Source organism: Alosa pseudoharengus, unplaced genomic scaffold (genome assembly GCF_046254945.1).
Source record: "Alosa pseudoharengus isolate Yale_2024_CS ecotype anadromous, Long Island Sound unplaced genomic scaffold, YU_APseudo_1.1 YU_APseudo_1.1_scf_9, whole genome shotgun sequence".
Taxonomy (NCBI): domain Eukaryota; kingdom Metazoa; phylum Chordata; class Actinopteri; order Clupeiformes; family Clupeidae; genus Alosa; species Alosa pseudoharengus.
Window position 1 is genome coordinate 2,009,858 of NW_027468881.1, and position 27,849 is coordinate 2,037,706.

General features: G+C 38.6%; 1 protein-coding gene across 3 annotated transcripts in view; it reads left to right on the forward strand.

Annotated features, from left to right (window-relative positions):
* Nucleotides 1-27,849, forward strand: part of LOC143114389 (interleukin-17 receptor E) — an 81,135-nt gene that overhangs the window by 26,180 nt on the left and 27,106 nt on the right. For all 3 annotated transcript variants that reach the window (XR_012984909.1, XM_076275963.1, XM_076275965.1), the window contains 3 exons: nt 25,920-25,967; nt 26,143-26,188; nt 26,283-26,440. Coding sequence is in view for 2 of the 3 variants with exons in the window: in XM_076275963.1 (XP_076132078.1) it covers nt 25,920-25,967; nt 26,143-26,188; nt 26,283-26,440 (252 nt within the window). In the remaining variant the exon portion in view is untranslated. The remainder of the gene's footprint in view (nt 1-25,919; nt 25,968-26,142; nt 26,189-26,282; nt 26,441-27,849) is intronic.

Genomic DNA, 27,849 nt, shown 5'->3' on the forward strand with positions numbered 1-27,849 from the left:
TGGTAGTAACCCGACTTCAGGTCCATGACAGAAAACCATTTGGCTCCACTGAGAGCAGAGAAAGTGTCTTCGATGTTGGGAAGAGCATAGGCATATTTAACTGTTCGAATGTTCAGTTTTCTGTAATCCACACAGAGTCTGATGTTGCCGTTTTTCTTCTTCACAACGACAATGGGTGAAGCAAAGGGACTCTCTGACTCTCTGATAATTCCAGCATCTAGCAGCTCTCTGAGATGTTGTTTCACAGCTTCTCTGTCAGAGGGATGAATGGGCCTGGGCCTCTCTCTAAAAGGAATGTCGTCCTGAAGTCGGATGTGATGCTTCACAGCAGTCGTGTGACCATGGGACAGGTCATCAACAGCAAACACTTCTGGCATGTTGTAAAGTTTATCTGCAATCCGTCTTTTCCACTCCTCTGGAATGGGGGAATCATCCAGGTCGAATTTGAGTGTGTTACTCTGAGATTGAGGGATATCAAACACAGGCATCTTTTGTGTCTCAGACGGCATCACATACTGTGCTACCATCATCTCTGCTATCACCTGCTTAGGATGCAGCATGATGCTTCTGTCAGTCACGTTCTTTAAGACAATGGGAATTTTGTTCGAAGAGCTGTGTGGAATCTCTAACAGGGCATTTTCGACAAACACTCCACCAGGTAAAGCAATGGTCTCAGGGAACTCAACCACAAAAAGCGAGCGTGGAGAGTTCTTCTTCACCCTAACATCACCATAGACCGACACCTTTTCTCCTGCTGGAATGGTGACAGAATTGCGTCCATGTAGTTTCACATGGTTGACTGAATTCTCTTCCCGATGACTTTGGGCAACATGTTGAAATAGCAAAACACAGTCACTGTTGAGGTCCGGTCTTTGTAAGAACTCCAGTCCATGCTTTTCTACGCCGTCTTCATATAATCTGTCTAAGACATTTGTGCCAATCAACAAGGGTATCTGAGTGTTGAAATGACAGTCGGGCACAATGAGAACCAATGACGAGATCTGTTCAGCTACACCAGTGATGTTACCGGGGAAAGAGATAAGGGCTTGTATATATCCTTGATAAGGAACATGCTGGCCACCTGCACCCTCTATTTGAAACAAGGTTTGAATAGGCTGGATGGGAAGAAATGACAAATTGTTTGAGTAGAAAGTCTCTGAAATGGTTGTGACTTGGGATCCAGTGTCAAGAATGGACTCACATTCTATTTCTTCAATAGAGACTGAAGCAGTGCAGCGTGGACCTACAAGTCCATTGGGAAGGAATTGGCTATTTTGACATCTCTGTCTGTATTGATTTTTCTGTGTGTTTGCTCTTTTCATTATATCAGTAATAGGCTTGGGACACATATACTGGCGCCCAGCTCCTGAACGTCCCGAAACAGGAGCTGTTACAAGTTTAAAGGCATTGAAGTGACATTGGCAGGATGAGTTCTCTGAGCGTCACGCTTTCTTTTCAGCTCTGCATTCTTTTGGTGGACCAGGACTGGGTTGGGGGCATTAGAACAGCGAGCAGCAATATGACCGTCCTCACCACATTTAAAACAGAACCAAGGCCTAGGAAAGCGAGGAGCATCATTTCGAGGCATGGAAGCATTTGTGACCATACAGCTGGTTTCAATTGGATGTCTGCAAGCCTGTGAATTCATTTCACTCTTAGTGGACAGGGTTGCAACCTGTTTTCGTAGTTCAGCTACTTCATCACGAAGTTTCTGTGAATCATCTTGCTTCTTTTCAATCGGAACCTCAAAGCCATCATAACAGGTGGGTAAACCATAAACCGTGTGAGCATGTGCTGTAGCTTTTGAGCTCCCTAAGTGCTTTTTCATTCTGTCTAGCTTGGCTGAACGACGGTCTTCTTCTGTCCTAAGCAGATGCAACAATTCAGGGAACGATGGTGGACTATTCTTTTTCTGCTCTAGCTGGAGTCCTAAAAGCAACGAGTGGTCCCAGCACCCTTTGCAGAACTGTCTGAGCAAGTGTTTGTCTGAGTCTCCAAGGGGTACTTCTCCTCTAGAAATGACTTTTGTGAGGAGTGTCTGAAGTCTGAACAAGTAATCAGATGGCTTCTCACCAGCATTCTGATTTGAACTCAAGAAAGCAGCAAACAACTCTTCTCCATCTTCTACAACACCGAAAGCTGATTCAAGTTGACTGACATAATCACGGGGGGTTGCAGTAGTACTAAGCGGTTTGACCATGTCAGCAGCTGGGCCAACTAGACTCTCTAGGATCTTCCTCACTTTCTGTAAATCAGTGACATAGGTGTCACTAAGAAACAGTTCAACCTGAGTTTTCCAGGCGTCATAATCAACTTCACCATTCGGCTTTGGAAGCCTTCCTGAGAAGGTGCGGATTTTGCTCTGGCTAAAGGACGGTGGTGCAACCCTCAAACATGGATGAGCGTCTGTTCTCTGGGGTGATGCTAGGAGTGTGTTCAACATCTATACAGGAGTATGTGGCAGGGGGCTTTCTCTTAAGGTGGGAACATTGTGAATTTTCTGGGGGGCATTTGACTGAATGTGTGTAAGTTCATTTTCTAAGATACTTGCATAGCCAGATGTGGCACTACCACCAATAGCACTCAATTCTTCTAGATATTGCTGAGCTAAGTCTTTGCCCAAATCTTCTTGACAGATATCTCTTATAGTTCGGACATGCCATAAGGTAGCCGAATCATTGGGACTGGGTATATGACCAAGGGAATCTGGGTTAATCCTGGTTATGGAGTTTTCAGATGCATATTCTATTAATACCCTACCATTAGGTTGGTTAGGCTCATCAGAAATTCTAATGCAGTTTGAAACTTTGCCATTTTGTTCGAAGAACTGGATTATCATTTCATCAGTGCATATTTGATTCACACCAATGACTAATAAACTGCTTTGTCCGTGTACTTTATAATGGTTACAAAGATCCATTTTGGTTCAAAGTACTAGTTTTTCTTTTTCTTATTTAAAAAAATAATAATATATATATATATATATATATATATATATATATATATATATATATATATATAAAAAAAGGTGTGGTCAGTGGGGTAAAGTACGTGGTCGGAAACACTAGAGAACCAAACTCCTGGCTGGCTCGCCACTTTTCTATAACCCGCACGACGAGGGAAGGCCTGTGCTTGTGCGGGAACAGTCTAATTCTAAACTCTAGGTTCAAGAGGAGACTGGTTTAGGTTATTACTAGACCACAGTTCAATGACTCATCCCAAGACAACACACCACTCTCAAAGATTCTTTTTTAAATACAAAATATATTTATTTTAACATTCAAATATCATTCAATTCACTCTATGCAATCATATATTATTCTATTCTAAGGTATCAGTGGAAATATAAAAAACTATTGTGATATATATATATTTACTATTTCATTTGACTGTATATATTATTGATATGCTATTTAAAATCTATTTATAGTCTATTTAAACCCTATTTGATATACCCTTTATTTATTGATCTATTTTAATCGTTATATGTTATACTATTTTATTTGACTCTATATTCAATTTATTACTATTGCTACTTATTTGATTTATATACTTATGGTGTTAAATCACTTTTTCTTATACAATAAAAAAAACAATTCTTAACATATAACTATAATATCAGTTTATCAGAAGTGCCGGCACTTAGGTAACTTTTCAATAAATAATGATAGAGATGTCCGATAATATCGGCCAACCGATATTATCGGCCCGATATTAGCATAAAAATTTAATATCTGTTAATATCGTTATCGGATTTTTTTTGCCTTAAAACCGATAAAATAATGCTTGCGTTACACCCAAATAGTGCCTATGCGCTCCTGAAGCGTTTACCGGCGCACAGATGATGACCTCATCAATCTGCGTCTTGAAGCATACAAACAAGCGTGGATGGCTGCAGTAACAAACTTGCTCGTGGCCGTAGTAGCCCCTTGCGTTGGCCGTGACGCCCCTTTGAAAATCAGAGGTTTACAGGCCACGGTGGCCTTGGTGCCCCCTTCTTTAAATATTCTGCTTTGCGTCCTACTAATAGGATATATATTTAGCCTATGGCCTATGGCCAAATTACGCAGTGGAGAAAGTGACAGCGCAAGAAAGAAAGTGCGTCCAAATTAACCCATCCTACTCATCACACAGACATCCTAATGTATCACATGAAAGAGCTTTTTCTCAGCTTTTAAACGATGTTAGCCGCTAATTGCTGTGGTGAACGGTTCGCGAGAAAAGTAAATAATATCAGTCAATTTAATCATAAATTCTACCGAAGGTTTTGCGTCCATCTCCCTACCCATTCATCTCGGTGGAATACTTCAGAACCCTTCGTTTAACATATGACAAACCATATATCAGAATAAACAGCAGACCTTACCGAACAGAAAGGTGTAAAGCAGTCCCCTGTACAGTTAGCCGTTCCAGACTAATCCCGTTTTGAATTTGCAGTACATTTCAACATACATGGATGTCTCCAAATTTGGGATTTAAGTATTACACTGTGTTTAAATTGTTCAACATTATTTCATAACGGGCCAAAACAAATATTACAAATGTCGCCTAGATATCGGTAAATCAGAGGACAGCTGACTATAAGAGTTTGTGAAAGTTCATCATCACAAAATGCTAAGCATGCATCTATTGAGTTTCTTAAAGCTGAGCTGTGCTTAAATTGTTCAATACATGATTTCATAACAGGCCAAATATAAAATAAATGTTAAATATAGCCTAGATATCTGAAAATATTAGATGATCAGATGATTTACAGTTATATGTAATATGTCATGTTTTATGTTTTTGTAATGTTTCATACAGTGATGCAGGTCTACTGCAGTGAATACAACTTTGATCATGTTTATAGCCTACTACTGTATAGTTAACTTTGGCCTTGGTGCCCTGACATGTGGCCTTTGTGCCCCCCACCAAATATGCCCAACTGAAGGCCAAGTGGCCTTGCCCCTAAAATGGTGAAATTCTAAGCCTGATTGTGGGTATGGCCCGTTATGAAGGCCAGTCAGTCTTTTAGCCCCGTTCATTGGACTAATACTAAAGGAGGACTTTGTTTACTACTCTGGAAGGTCTGGACTGAAACTTTGTGCCTTCCTTGTTCTTATTGCACACTACCTTCATGTTGCATCTCTTTGTTGTTGCTCATGTAGAGCAGTGCTGATTGAGCCCAGTTTATAATTTAAATGATTGCGCTAGGGACACAGGCTGCTTAGATTTGTACACCTTAAATGTTTCATTTTTTGTACTTCACCTCAAGCCTGAAGTATTTTTTGTAGCTCAAACAAATGTTTTCAAAATTGTGCAGTATAGTTGCCACATTGTAATTGACTCATATTTGTGCATTCATTCAATTAAGGTGATTGAGTTTTAGTTAAAGAAACAGTTCATGAAGCATCCTACAAATGCAGGCTCATTTAACACAGAAAAAGGATAGCCTGTCATACACTATGCCTGTTATTTTAGTTGGCTTTACATTCTGCTATGTTGCACATAGTTGTTCAGGTACAATGTTTTATCATTTGTGAAGAAGTCAAATTTGCCCTATTTGTTGTGGGCATTGTCAAGATTATCTCAGGGAGAGTGTAATCCAAACTGTTGTTTGAGACAATTTAAAAAAAATAAATAAACATGGCACTTTTTCCCTAAATTAAGTTGAAGTATTTTTCTTATTTTGCACAGACAATGTTAACATTTGGAAAGCCTTGTTGCATTCAAGAATGCATCCAGTGGGGCATCACAATAACATTAAGCATGTTGTGTTAATTCCACAACAGGAGATATGTGATGTTACCTAAATTAGTTTTGAGGAAAAATAACCCACATATCGACATCGGTATCGGCTGATATCGGAATCGAAATTTGAGAGTTGCACAATATCGGCATATCGGATATCGGCAAAAAAGCCAATATCGGACATCCCTAAATAATGAGATCTCTGAACTTAAAATAACAAAATAAACATAAACCCCAAAAATAAAAGAGAGTGCACTCAAAATAAATAATTAAATAAAAAATAATGATGGATATATTAATGTCACAGTCCGTGGGTGTGGGTGTATTTGCCCAGATCCTACCACAGTCACTGGGTGGAAAGTGGATGAAGGCGGGGGTTCAATTTCTCGGAATATTGCAAGGAAGAATGGCGATGAGGATGGTCCAGGGAAGGGTATCACAGCAGGGAATTCGAGGTATCCAAGGCGTAGACACAAATGGTCCAGGGAAAGGTTTCACAGCAGGGAATTCGAGGTATCCAAGGCGTACAGTAGGTCAAGGAGTGGTTGAAGGGGTAATCAAAAAACCAGTCTGTACAAAATTGTACAGAATACTAATTAATGCAATGGATCTCCTTCTTAATCATTTCTATAATAAAACTATCATAGGCATATCATAACCGTAGTACTGAGGTCAACCAAGTTCATAAAATGCTAAAGTTCAGAATATTATTTCCATGAATCCATTTACGTTACCAGTTTGTTCACATGGTAACCGCAGAGCGGTTAGCTTGAAGGCTATCTAAGACAGCTGACCAGCACTTTGGCTTCCCAGAATAACAAACACAGGATACCTTTTTTTTGTTTTAAATCCTAAATTGTCTGTAACGTCATACATTATAAAATCGATCTCATTAAGAGGTTGTCCTGACTGGTTTTTAAAAAGTATATCACTCACGAAAAATACATTAGGGCGTATTTAGGGTCATTAGTCTCCAGTGTAGGTGGCTTAGCTTAGGTTAGCACAACATAGAAAAAATACGATTACAAGATAAACATTAAAAAATACTAGCTCACCAGGATTCAAGTGATTAATACGTTTCCATCTGTTACAATGGTCCAACGAGGTCTTTGTTCAGGAAGTGGTTTATCTGTAACAGTTATCAGGATAATAACGTTGTCTTTGTTAAGTGACTTGGCAACCTACATAATAAATAATTATTTGGGGTTAGCGACTCACCAGGATTGAAGCTTTTCAGTCAAAAGAAATGTGTTTGATTTCTGTTTGGTCAATATTAATCTTGTTTTGATTAATATTCTTCTTCTTTCTTTCTGTATCGTTAGTTATCCGTTCCGACGTCTGTCTCTAATTTATAATAGCAGTTGTTTATTATTATTTGATTATTTGAACTTGTCTCGTGCGCCCTCTAGGGGTCACCAAAGAATTATTGGTACATCACAATGGGCAAGTTGGCTATCCATGTGGGTTACATTCTCCCCCTCTAAACCGCATCAGTCTCTGCATGCGTCTAAAAGCTATTTAGTAGTGATAAGTTGGCTATCCATGTGGGTTACACAGGCAAGGCATCCATCCTAGTATTACTGGACCTCATGCAGTCTTCGACACTGTGGACCACAACATATTGCTTCATCGACTGAAACACTAGGTTGGCTTCACAGGTGTTGTAATCAGCTGGCTAAAAATCCTATCTTATGGACAGGACTTTCTCTGTTAAAATTGGAAACTGTTCCTCAACACCAACATATTTGACCTGTTGAGTTCCCCAGGGCTCAATTCTAGGTCCACTGCTTTTCAACCTTTACATGCTCCCACTTGGTCAACTCATAAAGAACAAATCAATCTCCTACCATAGCTACGCTGACGACACACAAATTGATCTACCTCTGATGCCAAATGACTGTACCCCCATTGAAACTCTCTGTCAGTGCATTGAAGAGATAGATACATGGATATCGCAGAACTTTCTCCAGTTCAACAAAAATAAAACCAAGGCTGTAGTTTTTGGAAGGAAGGAGGAAAGATGCAAGATTCTGCCTTGCTTGAAATGAAGGGCTTAACTGCGAAGGATGTGGTAAGAAACCTCAGGGTCCTTATAGATAATGATCTAAATTTTAACAGTCACATTAAAGCAGTCACAAAATCAGCATACTTTCATCTTAAAAACATAAATAAACTTAAAGGATTTATGTTGAAGGAGGATCTTGAAAAAATCTTTCACACTTTTATTTCTAGTATGATTGATTATTGCAATTTGCTCTTAACAAGACTCCCCCAAAAGACTTTAAAACCATTCCAAATGGTACAGAATAGTGCAACCAGGGTCCTTATTAAAACAAAAAGAACAGATAATATCAACCCAATCTTAAAGTCCTAACACTGGCTCCCAATTAGATATAGAATTGATTTTAAAGGAACAGTATGTAAGATTGTGGCCAAAACTGGTACTGCAATCACTTTCAAATTACTGTAGAGCGGTGTATCCCCTCCCCCTCTCCCCTGACTAGCAGAGCTGGCAACCTGGATGCCGAAACACTACTGACTTTGTGATTAGTAGACAGGTGGAGGGTGGCGCATCAGGCCAAAACACAACATGACAACATCAACATCAGTTGAGGGCTGCAACTTCACTTTTTAAATGACAATATCCTGGCCGGACTACTGTTGTCAGTGATATAAGTATTTGAAATGAACATGATTTCTTAATGTCTAGTGACATATCAGGGCCATTTTATGATTAATTGAAATACATTTCTTACATACGGTTCCTTTAAAGTACTTCTGTTAGTTTTTAAGTCATTGAAGGGGATGGGGCCAAACTACTTGCATGACATGTTCAAACAATATTATCAAACAAGACCCCTTACGGCTCCCACACACAGTTGTGTGCGGTGCAGTGCTGGAGAAGCATCCCATCCACTTTACATGGGCTTACGTCATCCGTTGCCATCTGAATTTTGGGTCCATTGCGTCGCGTTGCTCCCGTCGCTTGCGTTGAGAAGTTCAACTTTTGCTGCACCGACGCGCTATGATAGGCATGATTTGATCCTGGCAAGACAGGAGCTCCCCCAAATCAGATAAACTCAGGGGTTAAAGTGGGGGGAACGGGGTAGAACGCAGTTCCCCCACCTCAGATAAATTATTTATATTCTTTCATACCAATGATATAGCGCGATGATATTGTTAAAATAAATGGTGAGTTAATTTTTTCAAATTGCAGCCTGCCTGTCCCTCAGGAACACAGAACCATGCTTCACTAACACCCGTTATCCCCCCTGTTGTCCCTTCCCGACGTTAGGTTCTCACTTCTCATGGGTCTCCTGTCTGATTTGAGTGCACATGTGTCAGTTCAGTGAAATAGCCTAATGTTAAAATTCCACAATTTAAACATGTCAAATGCAGGGCGGTATATGGCTCTAGCTGTTCATCAGCTGGTCAATGACGAACGTTGCAACCTTTGCACGTTAGGTTAACTGTAAAGTAGTTGGCTGGCACTCCAGCTTGTCAATATTAACAGAGAAACAGCCTATTGTCCATTAATACATGTGTAACCCCTTATTAACGAGTGTGCTCAGGCACTAGTTTACAATGGCACAAACTCGAATAGTGAATTCTCAGCGGTGGAATGGTGAGCTGGCTGAGATTCCTGAATACCAATAGGCTAATAATTAAAGACAAGAAATTCAATAGCGCAGTGCCTCCATTGTAAACATACTACACTTACCTTAGGCTAGTGTATTCCTACAGAATAAGAATTATAGAATGTATAAATATAGAATGTGTAAATAGTAATCACACTAGTAGTGGATGCATACAGAAATGAATTGCCAATACACCCGAAGTATAATGAAATATAACAATAAAGAATATTTATTCACTAGTAATAATCAAAGGAATGACATTTATAAAATACCTTCAATGAGTAGCAACAGGGAATCAACACCCTGACAAGTAGACTAATGTTACGTTAGCGAGTGAACAATTATTAAATAGATAGATACTTTATTGAGATTCCTGAAAGAAAAAAAATCCATTGAATCACTTAGAGGCTGTATTTTGGGCTCCAGCGCATGGCGTAAAGCTAAGCGTATTCACTCGCGCTAAGCTTAATTCGGTATTTTGCACGTTTATTTTTTAAACATTGCGACCAGGGGTGTGGCAATTAACAACCTAGGGAGGGGCCTGGCGGGTTGTCTAAAAATCGCTATCATACACCACCTAAACCTGGTCAGAAGTCAATGGCGAGTTGTTCATATGCTATTTTAAGAGCGCATGTCAACAGTCATATTGGCAGGTGCACGCACCATCCTTCTATCATTCATGAACGCACACCAGCGCACGTCCATGCAAAGCATTACAAATTGCACGATTACAATGGGAAACATAACTAGACTGCATTTCCGGCGGGAACTGCGAAAGTGTGCTTGCCCTGGTCCGGTCAGCAACGTGAGCAGACAGTGGCATACGCTATGCTGAACCTGGCTTGATCCAAGCATTCTAACAGTGCCTTTCAGTAGCAGTGGCAATATCTCAAAAGCTCTAGGAGAGGGCTATTCAACTATTGACATGCGGTTCGTTGGATTTTACCTGTGGCCTGCCTTCGAATTTAGCTTCTATGACTAAGATCAAATCAATAAAATAGAACGACAGCAGTGATTGGCTGCAAAAATAAATAATGTCACGTGTCTTGCGCCTCTCAAACTGGGCTATCAGGTAACCTACAGAAGAATTGAAATTATGAAATATGACCAAGGCATTAAAATGCTGCTTGTTTGTCAGGATACTTTTTTACTGATTTATTTAAAAAAAACATGAGCTATGAGTGTGAATGTTATATATTCCATCCCCTAATTATGTTTTACTGGTTTATTTGACAAATAATCTATATGGATTTGCTCTATAAAGACCTTATGTCTGTTTAGGATTGTTTTGAGAGCCTATTGATGTATCTCAGAATAAAGGAATGTCCACAACATTAGTGATATTTTTGTGTGAATGTATTTTACTTAACTCATTAAATGTAGCTGGATACTCATGAACGCATGTCTCTAATAGCCACAATAGGAGTAATTTTAGCAACACCGTATTTTGTGTGGCCCATAACGACCCAGTGGATCATGAAAACGTGCCAAAATTCACATTCCTTGCTTGTTGTTGGTACATTAATCCCATTCAGATTGCCACTTATCTGTGATGTAAGAGTTCAGTATAGGTTTAAGGTCTGGGGCAGGGATTTGACATTCTGTGACTTCTTCATTGAGGGCTTTCTTAGCAGCACTGTCCGGTTTCTCATTTCCCCTCAGACCAACATGGCCTGGGACCCAGCGAAAAACTACACTCAAGTTCTGGTTCTTTAGACGTTCTAGTTGATCAAACTCAGCTTTGGTTGTATACTTTTTGCGTGACATTATAGCCATTATAGCGTTATTGCAATTTAATTTAATGCAATTTACTTTTACGATTAAATAAAATTAATTTATCCCTCTCACTCATAGTTTTCTATTTATTTACAAATGTACATAGGCCTACTGTAATTGCATTTATACATAGTTATTCTACTGATCTTCATACTATTCATCCTGCACATAGACTTATTCTTACTACTCTTATAATGTTGTTTCTGCACTACAATGACACTGTTACCACACTGCACATAGCTGTATGTTATGTACATATCTGTTATATATTTGTCTTATTGAATATCCATATTTATTCTGTTTTATTATAATCTGTTAATACACTGCATATATATTACTATTTCTACTATTATAATGTTACTGCTACATCTACATACATTATTCTACTTATTGTATGAGGTAACTGCTACTTACTGCACATATTTAATTCATATTAGGCCTACTCTAAATCAACTCTATACTACTGTCTACATTACACTATAGTTATTGACCTGTCTCTGTATATTTCATCACATTTCTATACTTTGCATCACATTGCATGCATACTTAGGCTACATGAATCACAGCTAAGATATTTGGTTGCTATGAAGGCCAGTCGTTCTAAATGGATGGTTGCTATGGCCAAAGGCCAGTTCTATCTCTGCCGTTGTCAAGCGGGCATATCCTAGAATTCTGATTAACCTTATCTTATTTGAAACATCTCGCCTACTTCCATACAGTGGGTCCCATTAAGAAGTGGCCACCTCATTCGCGCTTACCGTGATGATTCACGCAGCAACATTATTAAATTAATCTGTCACCATGTCTATGCCTACGTTTGCAAAGAGGAGAACATTTTAATTTGATTCACAATGAAATGTTACATTTAATGTACATGTTGACAATGAGTAGGCTAGTTTTGGTTGTTGTTGGTGGTGTTAGGCTACTGCATCCCTTAGTTATGCCTACTTGTTCCCTCGCAATTGGAAGCAAAGATTCTAGAGCTCTGTTCTAGAATCTTTGATTGGAAGCTCCTGTAGACGCATTTCAAAATAGATTATCAGGGTCTGGATTGTCCAGGCTAATTTCAAAACACCGCGACGTGAAATCAAATATCCTTGATTACTAGCTCCGCTTTAACCCTCTCTGGTGAAATGCCACAAAAAGCAATGCCCAGTACCGTGGTAAAGTTGGTTTTATATTGGACGTTGGATATTCGACACATTCGAAAAATCTATTTAGCACTGACTACGAGGGTCGAGTTTGTGTCAAACCAACTTTAATGTGTTTAAACAAGGCCTGCCTATATTACACAAAGCTTCTTTTGTCAAAAAACCCATGTTTTGATTTTATGAATTTTTTATGCTGATAAAAGATTTCAATCTATTATGCGGCTTCACCTTTTGACTTACCCATACTAAAACACATCTCCTGAACTCGCCTTACTGCCCTTTCTAGTACACAAAGCTTCTTCTTCCCTAAAACCTACTCTTTGATTTTATACAATTTTTAATGTTAAATGTTTCAAATCTATTATGCGGCTTGCCCTTTTGACATACCCATGTCAAAACACATCTGGTGAACTCAGATTACTGCTCTACATAGTACACAAAGCTTCTTTTTTCCAAAAACTCCCTCTTTGATTTTATATAATTTTTTTACTGTAAAAAAATGTATATAAAATTCAAATAAGGAGTTTTTGGAAAAAAGAAGCTTTGTGTACTATTTAGGGCAGTTAGCTGAGTGCAGCAGATGTGTTTTGACATGGGTAGGTCAAAAGGTCAAGCCGCATAATAAATTTATAGCATTTTTGAATAGTAAAAAAATAATATAAAATCAAAGAGTGCGTTTTTGAAAAAAATAAGCTTTGTGTACTATGTAGGGCAGTTAGCTGAGTGCAACAGATGTGTTTTGACATGGATAGGTCAAAAGGTCAAGCCGCATAATAGACTTAAAGCATTTATAGCATTTTTTTTACATTAAAAAATATTTATAAAATCAAAGAATGGGTTTTTGGGAAAAAGAAGCTTTGTGTACTATATTGAGCAGTAATCCGAGTTCACCAGATGTGTTTTGACATGGGTAGGTCAAAAGGGCAAGCCGCATAATAGATTTGAAACATTTAACATTAAAAATTGTATAAAATCAAAGAGTAGGTTTTAGGGAAAAAGAAGCTTTGTGTACTAGAAAGGGCAGTAAGGCGAGTTCAGGAGATGTGTTTTAGTATGGGTAAGTCAAAAGGTGAAGCCGCATAATAGATTGAAATCTTTTATCAGCGGTGTAATATAGGCAGGCCTTGTTTACACACATTAAAGTTGGTTTGACACAAACTCGACCCTCGTAGTCAGTGCTAAATAGATTTTTCAAATGTGTCGAATATCCAACGTCCAATATAAAACCAACTTTACCACGGTATGCCCAGTCAGGAGATAGTTAACTAATTAACATGCATAGAAACGTAGGCTACTAAATAAATCATAACCGTGATGTCCATTTTCACCGCTATACTGACTATCATACTAGATATCAAATGCATAGTGGAAAATAAAGACAAAAGTTCGTTGGCAGACTTAGCTTAGCTAGCAGTCTAAAAACAAAGTAAACATATGCTAACTTTCAGTCCCTCGTTGGCATTCATTAAACTCTTCATTCAAGTAGCCTACAACTGGTAGGCTACGTAATTAAAAGGTTCACGTCTAACTTACTTGGTTCATCAACGCACACCTTCACAAACTGTATTCCCGTCGTAGGCTACTGATATTGCAGTCATGAACAGCCACAATGCAAACTCATTACCCCAGAAATAAAACAACGTGCCTTCTTACGTTGGTCCTCTGTGAAATGTAATACAACAGTGCCACCTAGTGTCTTGCATTAACATTAAAAGTGTGAAATGGCTGCTGCCTACCCAGAATGCCTTGCAAGTCTTTAAACACCACAAAACTTCTTAATATTACATAATCTTCCGTACATATATTAATTTGCATACTTTTGTACATGTAAAAATTAGAATAATACTCTCCCATCAACTTTTGTACTTTTAAAATTTAGAATAATACTCTCATATCATGACAATTAAGCAAATTAGATTTAAAAACCATAATAGTGTACTGCAGAGTACTGCTGGTATATATAGCACATGGTTCCTCCTTCCAAATATCTGTAAGTCCATACTATCCCATGGCATGATATTGAATTGAAGTGCATAGCAAGGCTGAGATGAATCTGTGCATAGTCCAGCAATATGTAAATGAGGGTGAAGCAGGCACAAGTGGGCTTGAATGTCATAACATAGAAAAAAGGGTTTGTCAATTGGCATACTGTTTTATTTAATCTTTTTTTTTTTCAGATCTTGTGCATCCTCACATTGGAGTCCCGAGTTCATGTACAAAGTTTTGTTTCAATATGTGACAGCGTTCCTGAAATAATACCTAACTTCCTGTTTTGCAGCTATGCCGCCGATTTCGTTTGGCTGTGACGGACAAACGCTTCTGAAAATCAAAAAACCTTTCTGTAACTTTTGTGAGGCTTGGTCCAAGGATCATGTACGTCAAGTTTCGTGAAGTTCGGACCAAATTTGTGACCTGTGAAACTTTAGTTTCGCTTTCTATTCAATCCAATATGGCGGAAGAATGACAAGGGTCAGTGACGTCATTTTCAATTTCCACACTACACCGATTCCGGCCGGACTTTCCAGAGTTGGATCGGTGGTGATATCTCAAAAGGTCTAGGAGCAGGAGCTGGCCCAAAATCGGGCTTACAGGAATAATAATAAGAAGAAAACTTAAGAAGAACAATGTGTGCTTCTTTGCAAGCACACTTAATTAGAATAAAGATATTACGAAATACTGTACATCTCATGATGAGTAGTTATTCACCATCATTTGCAAATTGGTAATGACGGTTAAAAGTGATTAGGGGAGAGGCGAGAGACACGTATGGAGCACAGCTGAAGACGCACTGTCACGAGATATAAGCAACTCCTCTGCAGGATAATTTTTTTTTTTCAGTCATTTGAGCAATATTAGGGCTTATTCCAGCCTGTTTTCGATGGTAACCCATTGTCAGTCAATAGTGAAAGTTAGGGGTGGGCGATATGGCCTAAAATTCATATTGCGGTATAATTTGGGACACAGACGGTAAACGGTATATATTGCGGTATAATTTGGTGTGTGAATTTCAATATAGGTCTAGCAGGTTCTTGCATAAAATAGTCAAGATTGTTACTTATTTAAAATGTATTGTGCAAAACTGCAATTATAGACAACATTATAAAACTTTAACTTCCAAGCAGTATACATGTAAAACAAGGCAATGTCAATTTTAAAGTGAAACATCATTCCAGTGCAAAATACTCCTTTCCCTTACTTTTCTTAGGACTGACTTGGTTTTTGAGGAACAGCGCTACGCATTCGTTGGCTTTCCTCATATTCGACAACGTGTTTTGATTTCAGATGGTAGAACAGATTGCTTGTGTTACCTCTCTTTGCTGTCACTGTTGACCGGCATATTTTGCAGATTATGGTTTTCTGCTCACTATCCGACACTTTAAATCCAAACCATGTCCATATTATGGACGTTGCACCAGTCTTTTTTACGAGCTCCTCCTCATCCATACTGTAACGTCGGCGCACAAGACATTGTTAGCGTTCTCCCACGCAGGGCATGCTGGGATACGGGGGCGAACATTTGGGGGTTTATGTCTGTATTTCTCCTAAGTTATAAGTCTAAAGTTAGCGTCTTTATTGTGACATGTTTCCCTTTTAGTTCTCCCTCGTGTGTGATCCTTTTTGTGTGGGGGGCTGCGTCCACCCCTGTATGTGTAGCGTGTGTGTGTACTTGACCCGCTCCGTGTGTATTGTGTTCTGGGTCTGTGTCCCTGTTCTCGTTCTCAGCTAATAAACCTGTTGATTGGACAACTGTCTGTGTCGCTATCAAATCGTTACAATACCTTCACCGCTCGCAGCCATTTTTCCACACCTGTGGCCTCCTCGTGGTTGTTGCCGGTCCCAGCAGGCCAAGCGTGTTGCAATTTGATGACTTAATGACCTATCGCAATATGCCGGTATAACAAAAATCTCTATCGTTGGCCAAATTTTTATCGCATACCGCTTATACCGTTTATATCGCCCAGCCCTAGTGAAAGTAACTGCATATAACGGTCTTTGTTGACTGACACCTTGGTGAAGTTAGTTTCACTTTGCCAATGAGTTCAAATAATAGACAAGTGCAAATGCGTGAAGGCTATGCTAGGTTTTTAGTAATGCATGGTTTAAGAATGACTATTTCATACGGTCTCGCAAGCAGCCTCCTTCAAATGCACCGTTGAATGCCAAAATACAGATGCATTTATTTGACATACCGCGCGTTGCGCTGTTAAAGGTAATGACAGATGTCATTCTCATTGGTTTAAAATGATGTTACGCCCCAAACACACCCATATGACTGATTAAAAAACCTAGGAACACCTTGTTGCACCAGGCGCTCCACTTTTGATAACGAAACCCCTCCCAATGTGAACTGGACATCCTACTAAATTTGAATAGACTTTTGACGAGTGACAATGCACTTTAGAATGTCATGATAGGGCCCACAATCTTTGATTTCATACAAACCCTTGTACCAAAAAACCTTGTGTGCCAGGCATTCTTGAGATATCACACTCAAGGTGGGTTTGACCTTGACAATTGACTTCATCATTGAGTCCATACAGATGTTCACACCAAATTTGAAGCATGTGCGTCAAGCCATTCTGAAGTTGTGACACAAGCACGAAAGCTGGTCTTGTAGTTCAGAGAAAGCCTGATTGTATGCAATGCAAGACTACCTGCAAAACGGGGCTTTCAGTTGGTGTTGATGACTGCTCATTCTGCACCCAAATAACAATTAGTCATTGAACCTATGTTAAAATCAACATTACTTTGTCAACGTTAAAATCATTGAATCAATGTCGCACTGCAACATTTATTCTACATCAGTTTTGCACCCTTCATTAATATTGAAGCAACGTTGAAATTCTAACTACAGATCAACATATTTCAATTGTATTTCCACTAAAATAAAAAAAAACTAAAACAATGTTGAAATTACAACCAAACTAAAGATCAACGTGATTTCAATGGTATTTCAATTGATATTAAACCTCAGTAAACCACTGTTAACCTAATCTGGCAAAATATTGGGAAATTCATATCCTGCTTTATCTACAGCCAGGATAAATTTGGTTAGGCCTAGGTATGTCTTGTTTAGGCTACAGAAGCTTGCATAAATAAACCATTGACAACTTGTTATTAGTTAAGCAAGTGCATTTATTCACTCTTCATCTAGAAATCCACGTGTACTGTGTTTTCCTGCCATCCACAGCATCCATAGCAGTTGCAGTCAGCCTGATCCTCCAGTAGCAGAGTGAAGCGGCACCTAACAGAAATAGAAAGGGGGGAAGACAGCTGTTAGATAAATATGTTCTATTTGTTACCGTTCATCGTGGCATTTGCTGAGAAACAAATAGTTCGCAACAACACACGCTGCTGAACTTGAATCAAACATTCTTTAGAACACAGCTGATCAACCGTCTGCTTTCACGTTTGAATGAAGTTCCAGTCCTTGCGTAGTGATATGAAAGACGTATCAGAAGCACAAAACCCGTTGCCATTGACAGCGGTAATTATATGTTTGCAGCGGTAATTACATGATATATCTTACCGCTTTGGGAAATCCCATTCAAGTCAATGGAGCGTTCTACTAGCATTGTGAAGAGCCGTATAATAAAGATAGATAGATAGATACTTTATTGATCCCCAGGGGAAATTCCCTTAACGTCCTCTCTAGACGTATAGTAGCAGCTAGACTACGAGTTTGTTGCTAAACAGTTAACGTTAACGCCAGCTTGCTTGCTTGCTTGAGTAGAAGATAACTAGCCGAATCGTTTTAAACAGACTTCACACACTCCATTCGAATAAAAAACACAAATTAATTGTAACTTATATTGGGTGTGGTAGAAAAACTTAAGTTTCGTTCAGGAGACACCAAGAGCGTAAACTTTCTTCATGACACTAGGCGAAAGCTACTGCGCATGCGCACAACTTAACTAGAAAAGCATTTCCTGAAGGAAATACAGTGCATGAAAATGCAAAAAAATATGATGTAAAATATCATACAGAGTAAAAACAAACTATATTGGTTGCTAGGTAGATGAGGTTTAATATAGTTGGAGTGACTGAACAGTTAAATAGGTGGATAGTTTATATGGTTAAATGATTTGCTTGGTAGATAAGGTTTAATATAGTTGGAATGATTGAACGGTTAAATAGGTGGATAATACTTAACTTAGTTAACTTAGCTAATGTTTTCATTTTTAGTAGTTATGCTAACTAGCATGTTAGCAATGCTAACTATGTTAACCATGTGACTTAGCTAACCTAGCTAATTAATTTTATCAGTTTTGCTAACTATGCTAACTAGCATGCTAACATGCTAGCATATTAACTATGCTAACCATTTTACTTAGCTAACTTAGCTAATCATTTTTAGAAGTTTTGCTAAAAATGCTAACTAGCATGCTAACATGCTAATTATGCTAACCATGTGACTTAGCTAACTTAGGTAATCGTTTTTAGTAGTTTTGTAAAAAATGCTAACTAACATGCTAACATGCTAGCATGCTAACTATGCTAACCATGTGACTTAGCTAACTTAGCTAATCATTTTTAGCAGTTTTGCTAAAAATGCTAACTAGCATGCTAACATGCTAGCATGCTAACTATGGTAACCATGTGACTTAGCTAACTTAGCTAATCAATTTTAGCAGTTTTGCTAAAAATGCTAACTAGCATGCTAACAAGCTAGCATGCTAACTATGCTAACCATGCTAACTAGCTACAGTGGGTTAGAGTCATAGTTGATGACAAGTAACAGTTACAATGGCTGAACAGTTAAAAAGTTCAGTAGTTTAAAAGGGTTAAATTGTTTAACAATGAAATATTGTAGTGAGGACTTTTATTTTGAAACAGTTTTTGGCAGAGAAAGCAGTTGGACAGGATGTGTAGTCTTAATAGGGCCAGTTTGTATGCTTAAAGCCTGAGACTGGCAGTTGAGATCCAGGTGGCCCGAACACCTGCCATAGGATTCTAATTGCTTAACGGCTCTATTGTGATGTCATCAGCCCATGTTAAGTCTATGGGGAAATTTTGAACAGTTTTTAATTAATAGTTTAAAAAGTATAAAAGTTACAAAGATGAAAAATACAAAGCCCACATGTCGTAAGTAAGATCTACGCAACGCAGTTTGAATGAAGTTTCTACGTTAAACGGTTGAAGCTGCATTAACTGCGTTAGAAGAAGAAGAAGAAGAAGCCTAGGAAGAACAGTACAGTGCATTTTCATGCACTGTAATAAAATGCCTAGGAAGAACAGTACAGTGCATTTTCATGCACTGTAATTACAGGATGTGTAGTTTTAGGGAGCGCCAAATTGTATGCATTAGAAGCTGAGACAGTTCGATTCACAGGTGACACCTGTGCCAGTGTTCTGATTAGCCCGGGAACTACTCTGGGAGCTTAACGAGCGCAGCTGGCTTTAGGCCATTATGACATCATAAGAAGAAGAAGAAGCCAGGAAATTTCAAGATAGTGGATTTCATCCACTATAATAACCCAACCCAAGCGCTGGCCGTTGGAGCTCATTGGTGCACTGAAGTCAGCTCTATGAGCTGGAAGGCAGGGTAGCCACCGCTACAATGCCCGTCCGACTCGCCGGTCGCTCATGGCGGAGACCGAGTGTGTGTGTGTGTGTCAGTGTAAGTGTACTCACGAACGGACGGTTTCACTCCACTCAGCCAAACCGACGACCGTTGTCCAGGTGCAGATGTACAATGTACATGTACAATCATGAATTAATTCATGCGTGAATTCATGATAATTCATACCCTTACCGTAAAGTGTTACCGGCAAACCATATATCACAATAAACAACAGGTCCTACCGTATGTAAGGATATAAAGCATGCCTCTGTACAATAATCGGTTCCTGACTAATCCGGTTTTGAAATTGCAACACATTTCTACATGGTCTCCAACTTTTGGGCCAAAATGTACTAAACTTTTTATGTCAGTAGCCTGCATACATGTTTGTAAAATGTTTATAATAATAATAATAATAACATTTATTTATATAGCACTTTTCAAGCACAAAGTGATCTACAGACAAACAAACAAACAAAACAAATCAAAAAACAAAACATTAGTAATGATAACAACAATAATAATAATAATAGTAATAATAATAATAAAAATGATAAAATAGTAAACTACCAAACTACAAACACAAACTTAACGAAATATATATGAAAAAGAAAATAGAAAAGGTATACAGTATAGTACCCAAGACAAAATAAACAAACAGAGATGATAATAATGATAATAAATTAGCAGAGACATGAGTGGAATCATTCACTATTTAAGGAAAGCAATTTTATATAAGTGGGTCTTTAGACTAGATTTGAAAACAGCCACAGATGGTGTAGATTTGATGTTATAAGGGAGGCTGTTCCAAAGCTTGGGTGCTCTAACTGCAAATGATCGGTCACCCCTAATTGACAGTTTACTTTCTGGAACAACTAAAAGTCCCAGGCTGGAGGATCTGAGGGGCCGAGCTGGACAGTAGGGGGTTAATAAATCAGTTAAATAGTCAGGTGCCAAACCATGTAATGCTTTATAGGTAATAAGGAGGATTTTAAAATCAATCCTAAAACTCACTGGCAACCAGTGAAGATTGGCCAGAACTGGGGTGATGTGTTCCCTAAATTTAGACTTTGTCAAAAGTCTGGCTGCTGAATTCTAAACAGTTTGTAAACGAGAGATGGAATGACGATTTAAACAGGTGAATAAGGCGTTGCAGTAATCAAGTCTAGATGAGACAAATGCATGTATAATTCTCTCTGTGTCCTTTAAAGAAAGCATTGATCTGATTTTGGAAATGTTTCTCAGTTGATAATAACAGGACTGCACAAGGAGTTTTACATGTTGGTCAAATTTTAAATCTGTATCAAATAGAACCCCTAAGTTTCTAGAAGTAGTCTTGTTATTTGAGGCTAAATTTCCAAGAAAAGTCTTAGCTTGATTATAGACTTTGTCAGGGCCAATGAAAAGGACTTCTGTTTTGTCAGAGTTAAGCTGTAGGAAATTCTGAGACATCCAGTCTTTCACATCAGCTATGCAATCCTGCAGTACAGTTAGCTTGTTAAGCATGTTTGGTTTGACTGAGAGGTACAGCTGTGTGTCATCAGCATAGCAGTGAAATGATATGTTATGGCGGCGAATTATGTGGCCTAGAGGTAACATATACAGGGAAAACAATATTGGTCCTAAAATTTAACCTTGGGGAACACCGCAAGTAATAGCTGAGGTAGAGGAAGTAAAATTACCTATTGAAACAAAAAATGTCCTGTTGGATAAATAGGATATGAACCAGTCCAAAGCAGGACCCGTTATGCCAACCCATTCTCTTAGTCTTCTAATTAAAATAGCATGATCAATGGTATCAAAAGCAGCGGTGAGATCCAGCAACACCAAAACAGAGTGCTCACCAGAATCAGCTGCCATTAGTAGATCATTGGTTACCCTGATAAGAGCAGTTTCAGTGCTATGCATAGGACGAAAACCTGACTGAAATTTCTCCAGGATGCTATTGCCCTTTAACACTTCAGAAAGTTGCATCAAGACCACCTTTTCCAGAATTTTGGAGATAAAGGGCAATTTAGAGATTGGACACTGGCTGTCTTGAAAAGGTCAGGGACACACCCTGAAGAAAGATAATTATTTAACCGTCTAGGCGCCACGGTCGACTTTTGTCGACAAGAAGCGGTACTGAATAAAACGGCCGATTTAGTCAAATATTTCGTTCGACCTCCACTCCACTAGATGGCAGACATGTCATACGTCATCCCCGAGTCCAAAAAAGGGCATGCTTTAAACAAAACCTTAACGCTACAGCGCATTGAATCAGTGTGTGCAATACCGGAGCTAGTGTGCGTGTGAGCCACTTTATCAGAGCGATATTGTCAACATCAGCGAGTATTTGCATTAGATTATCGTTTAAATGGCATCAAAAAAGTTTACCCGAAATTAAGTGTTGGGTCTTCTATTCGCGGACCCTGATTCTGAAGGGGAATATCTGCCTTCAGAAAATGACGGTGATTCGTTTAGTGAGGCTAGATGCGTCCGTGCCTTGCAATGATGCAGCTTGACAAAGTGAGAGTTTACTCCATAGTTTAGCTTACACCAAGCACAAACGTTAAATCGTTTGCCCAATGTCACTGGTGGGAATAATGTTTCACGGGTTCGGAGTGTTCACCGGGAAATTAGCAGGGTGTTAGTGGTGTGGCGAACGAGGCTGGAGGTAGCCTAATGTCCATGTAGCACTAGCTTGTGTGTTCATGTCCTTGTGATGTGTGTGTCTTTGTCAGCTAAGAAAAAAACAACAAAAAAAACATCAACAAAAACAACAAAAAGAAAACAAATACTAACATTGTCTCTTGTCTTGTCTCGTCATCTCACTCCTGATCTGTGCCTTGCCGTGGCAAGTGAGCTTTTGAACTAAACAGGTCTTGTCTACTTGTGTTTGTGTGTCATCTGAATAATATATATGTGCCCCATACATGGAATCAGAGTGCCTACTGTATGTAGTAAATGGAAAATCTCTACAGCAAAAGGCCAGCCTACCGCTACATGCATTTGGTTTGTTTCTGCCATTTATTAGTAATGATTTACACAGTTTGTTTACTACTTAGTATTTACCTGAGCATTCAGTATTGTGCAATATAGCATACAGAAGGTGAGGGACATTTTGGGGGGAAAGAAGTGGTGCATTTTATCATTCAAACATGCGACTTTTCATGAAAATTCTATAATCCAAGATGGCCGCCACCATATGACGTCATAATATGCAAATTAGATATAAACATTTAATCCCTACATAAACTTTGGGTCATCCTTAATATTTCTCTAATTTACAGAAAGTCTCTATCTCTTATCACTTTTAAGATATAGCCTTTTGAAATGAAGATGTCAAAATCGAACGTTTCGAGGAAAAACCTCTGGCGCCTAAAGGGTTAAGATTGATAGTAGACTAGGGCCTATAGCATTAAACACTTTTTTGAGAAGAGTGGCTGGTAAAATGTCTAAAGGACTAGATGAAGGATTCATTGCTGCAACAATGTCAGTGAGAGTCTGTATAGAGATAGGTCTAAAATAGCTCAGGTTATTAGGGCAAGAAGGGGGGCATGTAACATTAGCAAGAGACATCGGAGATGGGATATTTGACCTAATATTAGCAATCTTATCAATAAAAAATTATAAAAACTTTTCACACTCATCAGCAGAGGATGCCAATACAGTGGCGGGAGTAGGATTCAGGAGGCGATCAATAGTATTGAACAGGAATCTAGAATTGTTTCGATTGTTAGCAATAAGGTTTGAAAAATACTGTGATCTGGCATCTTTGACTGCTTTGTTAAAGGAGGAAGTTAGTTCTTTCAAATGTTGGTAATGAACCAGAAGCTTAGTGGCTTTCCATTTGCGTTCAGTTCTCCTACACAGTCTTTTGAGGCTACGTATTTCATTAGTGATCCAGGGAGATTTGTTAACAATAGGTTTCCTTTTACTTTTAAGAGGAGCTACAGTATCTAGTATGGTGGTGCATAACTCATTAAATGTGTTAAGCATGTCATCTGTATCTTGTAACCCACCAGCATCAGGCATGGTATCACTAAGTTTGTTAAACAAAGAAGAGAAATTACAGGCAGTGTGATCATTGAAACTGCGAAAACTAACAATATGTGTGCGAGGTGCAACAGCAACTGGGAGAACACTGTCAAAGATGACACAGTGGTGGTCTGACACCAATGGTCTTTCACTAAAACATTGTTCAGCTCTAAGCCAAGAGAAAAAACTAAATCTAAAGTATGCCCATGTTTGTGAGTTGGTTCTAACACATGCTGTAGTAAATTAAAAGATTCTGTAATATTAGAGAATTCAGCTGAGTAACAATTTGTGGAATCATCAACATGAATATTAAAATCTCCAACAATAATAATCTTATCATAGTTGAGAATGACAGAAGATAAAAAATCTGAGAATTCCATTAAAAATGCTGCCATGCAATGTTTAGGGGGTCGATAAACAACAATGCAGAGCACAGGGACATCACAGATTATTTGAACATAAAAACCTCAAAAGTTGAGAAACTGTCAGTGGCAGATGGGCAACATTTAAAACAATCCTTATATACAACTGCTAAACCTCCTCCACGGCCACAAACTCTAGGAGAGCTAAAGAAGTTGTAACTGGGAGGGCAAAGTTCCCCTAATTGGCTATGCTCACCCACCTTTAACCAAGTCTCAGTTAAAAAGAAAAAATCAAGGTTAGAAGACAGAATAAAATCATTCATAGTGAATGTCTTACTACTGTAGATAAAGATCTCACGTTGAACAGTGCCATTTTAAGAGCCTGTGAATAGTTCTGAGTTGATGTACCAAGGTGTGAGGCGTCACGTGATCTGGTGGATGTAGCAATGTTCAAATCACATGCTCTCACTGATGCTTCCTAGTGACATTAATGCAAAAAAATATTAAGGGAAAAAATCATACTTTCCCAGATGGGTAGCCGAGAATGGAAAAGGAAGCTATAGCATGTAGCCTATAGATGGTCATTACAATGACCAAGCTTATCTTTGATTAACTATCTGAACAGCACAGGTGACCACTTCTGTATAATTTCATGGAGTGCTGAAATGTACACTTTTGACCATTTCTGAACTGTGAAACTCAGCAAATATGCTTTGTAGTTGTGAACTTATTGCTGTAGGCTATCATCATCATAACTATTCCACCTAGTGTGTGCAAAACAGTTTCGGCTACAGTACAAACATTTCCATCCATAGATAAAAATAAGCAAATTTATTTTCAAAGTACACCAGATTGAAGCATTTAAATGTTAAAATATATAACATTTTCTTACGGGGGAGCATGCCCCCAGACCCCCCTATGGGGGCTTGTGTCCCAGTGTAGTTTAGGTCTAGTGACACCCCTAGTATTTCAATATGGGGGCTATTTTTACTGACAGTGGTGACCAAGAAACTAGCAATTCTTGTCAAAAAAAGTATTGCTACACCATGATACTCAATATGTTGTCCAACGGTGAGTAATTTTCCCCCATTGCACCGACACTGGATTTCAGAGTTTCCCCACCTGCCAAATCTCACTTTAATCACTGGATAAACCCTCTGGTAAACTCTGATATACCCGTATGGTATGTCCGTGCTAACCATACTTGAAACTGTTCTATGACTCATTCATGTAACCATGAGGCTGATCAAAACAAATATCACCAATTATATCCACTTCCTGTTTTGATGTGGCGTGGCATACAAATCAGTTTCCTGTCATTGTGCCCTCATTTGAAGTATGCACTATGCCTTTGCCATTTATCATACTCATGCCAATTTTGAACATGATGCATGTGGTTAAGTGTTTTGTCTCTGAAAATCAAGTGCCCACTATTACCCATCCTTGTTTGAAAAAGTGCCTACCATTAAATCCTTGTTTTTTTTTTTGAACTAAATGGACAATAGAAATTTGAAGACAAATAAATCTTGTACGTCTGTACTAGCAATACTTGCAAACAAATAAAACATCATATTCCAGTGAAATGCTTAAACGTAGTGAAATACATTATGAGATCATATTGATAATACTGTATTCTCTGAAGTGGATGAAATTTGCGAATTTCCATTTCTGCTTTCAGAACTATGATGTGTCTGATGTGGACAGGCACCCACAAATGTGTATTCAGGTAATGCTGTGTGTCGTAATCAATTAAGCAGTGGATCATGAACACAAAGCTGATAAATGAAAATGTTAACATCATGCTTACAATTTATGATTTTGTTTATGTATTGTTACATAACATTGCTGTTGCTATCATTTTGTTTGGTTTAGTAAAGAGTGACACTTTTTTACTTTCATAGTTTTCTTTGAATAACAGCCACTATGTCCACTGCCCCTTTAAGTTTGGTAAGTACATATGACTAAGAAAACTAGCTTTTAATCAAAGCATTCAAATATGAAATTGTGATGACTGCTCATTTTCCTCCCTGTGCTTTTTCAGGTCATGTCTACGAGTGGGAAGTAACTAAGTTAGCAATAGTTGCTGGACACATACGGGTATCGATTACATCCACAATTCCAGCATCTTTTGCAGGCCAGCTGTGTGCCAATTTCGCAGAAGAATGTGTTTTTATAGGAAATGAACATTATATCAGCATGGTAAGTGTAAGATAAGAATATACCTCAAAATACATTAATCCTTTCAAGAACACTACAAATCATTGTTGTCTGGTGAGTATCAGGTATGTCCAAAACGGTTATTTTTTAAGAAATAAAAAGTGTGCTTTCAGAATAATTGCTCTTTGTGTTGGTACAGTGTCTATACAATACCCTCCAGAATTATTGGCACCTCTGCTAAAGTTGACTAAAAACCGGTATAAAAAATAGTCTGCTGGTGATTTATTGTAATCTCACAATGAAAAAAGGGAAAATCCAACCTTGAAGGGAAGCAAATTAATTTTGAGAAAAAGGAAAAACACGTCGCTCACAATTATTGGCACCCCTGCTTGTAATACCTTCTTAAGCCTCCCTTTGCCAATAAAACAGCTTGTAATATTCTCCTATGACACCCCATGAAGTTGGAGAATACGAAGCAAGGGATTTAAGACCATTGGTCTTTACAAAATTTCCCCAGATCGTCCAGAAAGTCCATACTTGTGCATTCTCCTCTTTGACTTACAACTTTTAGTGTCTTGGCAGAGATTGACAGATTTCCTTTGAAAATATTCAGGTTTTTCTTGGTGTTCATGATACCGTGCACCTTAATTAGGTTCCCAAAGCCTTTGGGAATAAAAACAGCCCCACAATAGCACAGCACCTCTACCATAATTCTCATTAGGCATGGGGTTCTTTTCAGTATAGTTATTCTTCTATGTACGCCAAACACACCTAAAATATTTCTAGCCAAAAAGCGCAATTTTCATTTAGGCCCCTATTTTGCACCCTGTCGCATGGCGTAAAACTCATTTTCCACCCGGCGCAAAGTTTATTTTCTCATTTTGCATGTCTATTTTTTAAACAATGCGCCCAGGGGTGTGGTAATTAACAACCTAGGGAGTGGCCTAGTGCATTGTCTAAAAAATCGCTATTGTACACCACCTGAAACGCATTACGCCACTGACCAAGAGAAACCTGGTCAGAAGTCTATGGCGAGTTGTTTATGTTATTTTAAGAGCCCATTGTCAACAGTCATATTGGTGGGTGCACGAAGCACCAGTTTTTATCCTCCATGAACACGCACCAGTGCACATCCATGCAAAACATTAGAAATTACACGATTAGGCTACAATGGGAAACATAATTAGAATAAAGATATTACGAAATGTAATGCATTACGAAAAGATATTACGAAAAAAACAATGCATTTGCAAATTGGTAATGACGGTTAAAAGTGACAGCACAGCTGAAGACGCACTATCACGAAATATAAGCAACTCCTCTGCAGCAGGGATGGATTACTGCACGGGCCTACCGGCCCCAGGCCCAGGGGCCCAAGGGGTCAAGGGGCCCTGAAGCCCAAGCCTTTGCATGGAATCATTGCCTCAATATCAACAAATCAGGATGTAGGC